Below are 3,507 nucleotides of genomic sequence, written 5' to 3' on the forward strand. Positions count from 1 at the left end.
CCCACCCGCCCCTGGTACCCACCGGAAGCTCTGCAGCTCTCGACCCCCACTGCCCAGGCGGCCCCCGCGGCTAGCCAGGCGCTCGGCCAGCTTGTCCAGGCCCCGAGAGTACTCGAGCTCCACCTCGGCCCGGCGCCGTGCGAATTCCGCCAGCTCTTGCAGAAGCTCCCGGCGCAGCTCGCCCTGCAGCTCCAGACAGCGCAGCTGCTCACCCAGCTGCCAGCGAATCTCTGCAGGGAAGCAGAGGGCCTGTGCTGCAACCAGCAAGGGAGACACAGCCATCTCGGTGGCTCGGGGGACCGGGGCTCTGTGCTGAGGGGCAGGGTGAGAGCAAGGTGTCCCAGGGTGAGGCGAGGGCCGTGCAAAGGCCCAGGGGCAATGGGGAGCCGAGACTGGTTATTTCTGTTCATTTGGGGTTTGGGTTTTTTTTTTGTTTTTGCTTTTTTTTTTTGAGACAGAGTCACATTATGTAGCCCAGGCTGGCCTTGAACTCACTATTATAGGGTAGGCTGGGCTTGAACTTGAGGCAATTCTCCTGCCTCAGCCTGATCAAGTACTGGGAGAACAGGCGAGCAACACTACACCCATCTTGAAGCTATTTAGGAAGGGTGGAACACAGGGCCACCCTGGCCCCATCTTGCCCCATCACCAGGCACAAGATGGCCACCTGCAGTGAACCCACAGCCTCAGGCCCCAGTGTAAAAGGCAATCCCAGTAGGGTGTGGCGGCACAGGCTTGTGGTCCCAGCAAGCGAGACTGAGGCAGCAGGATTGAAAGTTTGAGCCCAGCCTGGGCAATTTAGGGAGATCCTGTCTCAAAAGAAAAATAAGAAAAGGTCTGGGGATGGAGCTCAGTGTGAAGGCCTTGGCTTCATCTCAGTACCGTAGGAAAAGAAAGGAAGAAAGCAAGAAAGCACAGACAAGATAGCCCCAAGGTGCGGGGGCGGGGTGGCCGGGCTGAGACAGCAGGACTGGCCCTGGTAGGTCTTCCTCCCAATTCCCCACCTTCTAGCTTCCCTTCCCCCACAGGAGGCCACGCCCACTTGCCAGCATGCCCCTTGACACCTTATCGCTGGCCCAGAGCAGAAGCCTTCACAGCACAAGCCTTAGGCAACCTGCTGCAACCTCCCTAGGCACGGCCTGGCTTCCGGTGCACAGGCTGCTGTAGTCTCTGTCCCCATCTCTGGGTGGGACATTCTAGCTGCTGCCTGCAGCTGGGGAACAGCTACTACATTGGTGCAGGGAGAAGACAGCAGGGGCTGGGGACTGGGGCATACAGCCTCAGTGGGTTCCACCTGCCTGGGTGTGTGTGCCTCCCCAATTCTCCTTTCCCAGCCGGACTTGGGTGGCACTGCCCTCTCTGTCCCCGACTCCAGGTGGCCCAAGCCTGACCTCTGCTTCTCGCCCACTAGACCCTCTAGGGACAGCCCCGGGGCGCTCTCCTGCTGCAGAGCTGAGCAAACAGGAGCCCGGAAGCCAAGGCAGGGCCAGCCCAGGAGCCCAAGTACTCAGTGAGACAGCAAGAGGTGCCCTGGACAAACTGTCACCTCCTGTGGTTCGTGATTTCAACCAGGAGCATCCTCACAGAATCAGGGAAACATCTTTTAAATAAAAGGAAATTTCGGCCGGGTGTGGTGGCGCACGCCTGTAATCCCAGCACTCAGGAGGCTGAGGCAGGAGGATCACTGTGAGTTCGAGACCAGCCTGGGCTACATAGTGAGTTCCAGGTCAGTCTCAACTACGTAGTGAGACCCTGCCTCAAACAACCAAATAAATAAATAAATAAATGGAAATTTCATTTCATTCATCAGAGGCCTCAGACCACCCAGCTGGCCTCCCCTGCCCTGGGGACCTGTTGCCACTGAACCATGGCAAATGGAGCAGCGACCGCCACATTGTTTACTTCCCCACCCGCCCCACACCCAGGCATGTGGACATGTGCACTGGCCGCTGGGCGCCTGGGAGCTGTAATTTCAAGCCAATTGCATTTGCGATCCCCAGAGAGCGGGAAAAGGGAAAGCTGCCTGCAGCTTCCAGACAGCTCAGAGTCCTGTCCTGACCTGCCCCCAGGTCCGCAGTCCTGTCTCACTCTCTCCTGGGAGCAGGAACCGAACCGGTCTGCACACCTCTCTTCTCTTTCTGGCCTAGCACTGAGCTACATCTCAGCCCTTTTGTTGTTGTTGCTTTTTGTTTCGTTTTTTGAGACAAGGTCTCACTGTGTAGTTCAGGCTGAACTTGAACTCACTATGTAAGTAGCTCAGGCTGATCTTGAAAGAGCAATCCTCCTGCCTCAGCCTCCTGAGTGCTGGGATTATAGGCGTGCACTACAATGCCTGGCCAGCTCTTTTGATTAAGTTATTTATTGGAGACAGGGTCTGGTTAAATCACTAAATTGCCTAGGCTGAGCTGCAACTTGGGATCCTCCTGACTCAGTCTCCCAGAGTACTAGATCACAGGTGCATGCCACCACACCCAGCTGTGGTTCTCTTTGGTGCCAGGAATTTATCTCAGGACCTTGTGCTTGCCAGGCAGGCATGGCGCCACTGAGCTACATCCCTGTGGTTCTCCCTTGTACAGCAGTGTATTCCCAGGGCCTGGGACAGAACAGATGTATACAGAACATCAGACAAAACAAGGAAGAGGAGTCTGGAATCCCCATTATCTTTTTGAATGTAAAGCTGGGCCTCCCATCACACTTCCTGTGAGCGCGGTGGGGGCTCTCACTTCTCCTGCAGAAGGAAGATGGCCTCCCAGCCACCACTCTGCTGACGTGGAGAACCAAGTGTGGCAAGACCTCAGCCCTGTCTCACATGTTCATGTTCAGAAGCCCCAAAATGTGGGAGAGCGGAGTGCCCTAGGGCAGGAGCAGCCTTGCTCCAACTCCCTTCCACCCGGCCGGCTTTGCAGACCACAGGGCCCTGGACAGCCCGAGCCCCCCGACATCTGAGGAAGTGGGGTGGGAGCCCTGTCGCATGGGGCCCAGGCCTGCAGAGCCACTGTGCCCTCCGTGAGCTGCCAAGAGGGCAGCGGGTGGGCTGGGTTGGAAACCCCAGGCGCTGCTCCATTACAGCAGCACCTGTGGGCTGTGGGGGGTCACACGCCCCGAGGGCCACCTTATTCTATCTCCTGGAAGACCCATGGTCACCTCTCAGCTCCATTCCACCATGCAGAAACTAGAGCCGCTCAGAGTGATGTTGGGGCTGGACATCTGCTGGCCCTCGGTCACCGCACCCGAAATTTGCAATTCATTTGCATGTGATTTGCACAGGGCCTTAGCACATTCACGCCACCCGCACCCGGGGCCAGGTGCCAGGGCTCCAGGGCCAGTCCGATCAAACGGCTCACTGCCACCCCCACTGCGCCACCTCCTCATCCTGCAGAGACCAAAGAGGGGGCAGGGAAGGGAGAAGGAAGGGGGCTGTCCTGGCTGGCTCCTCACCCCGATGTCCCCCACAACCTGCCAGGCGCCTGCTCACCTTTGACCTGTGCCTCGTACTCGGCCTGCAGC

General features: G+C 58.0%; 1 protein-coding gene across 1 annotated transcript in view; it reads right to left on the bottom strand.

Moving 5' to 3' along the window:
• Arhgap4 (Rho GTPase activating protein 4) overlaps positions 1-3,506 on the bottom strand; it is a gene marked incomplete at its 5' end in the record, with an annotated part of 12,404 nt that extends 8,898 nt beyond the window's left edge. The window contains 2 exons of the mRNA XM_010628052.2: positions 19-230; positions 3,476-3,506. Coding sequence (XP_010626354.1) covers positions 19-230; positions 3,476-3,506 — 243 coding nt within the window. The remainder of the gene's footprint in view (positions 1-18; positions 231-3,475) is intronic.
• Position 3,507: the final 1 nt, after the last annotated feature.

This window comes from Fukomys damarensis, unplaced genomic scaffold (assembly GCF_012274545.1).
Source record: "Fukomys damarensis isolate Sample0158 unplaced genomic scaffold, DMR_v1.0_HiC HiC_scaffold_39, whole genome shotgun sequence".
Lineage (NCBI taxonomy): Eukaryota > Metazoa > Chordata > Mammalia > Rodentia > Bathyergidae > Fukomys > Fukomys damarensis.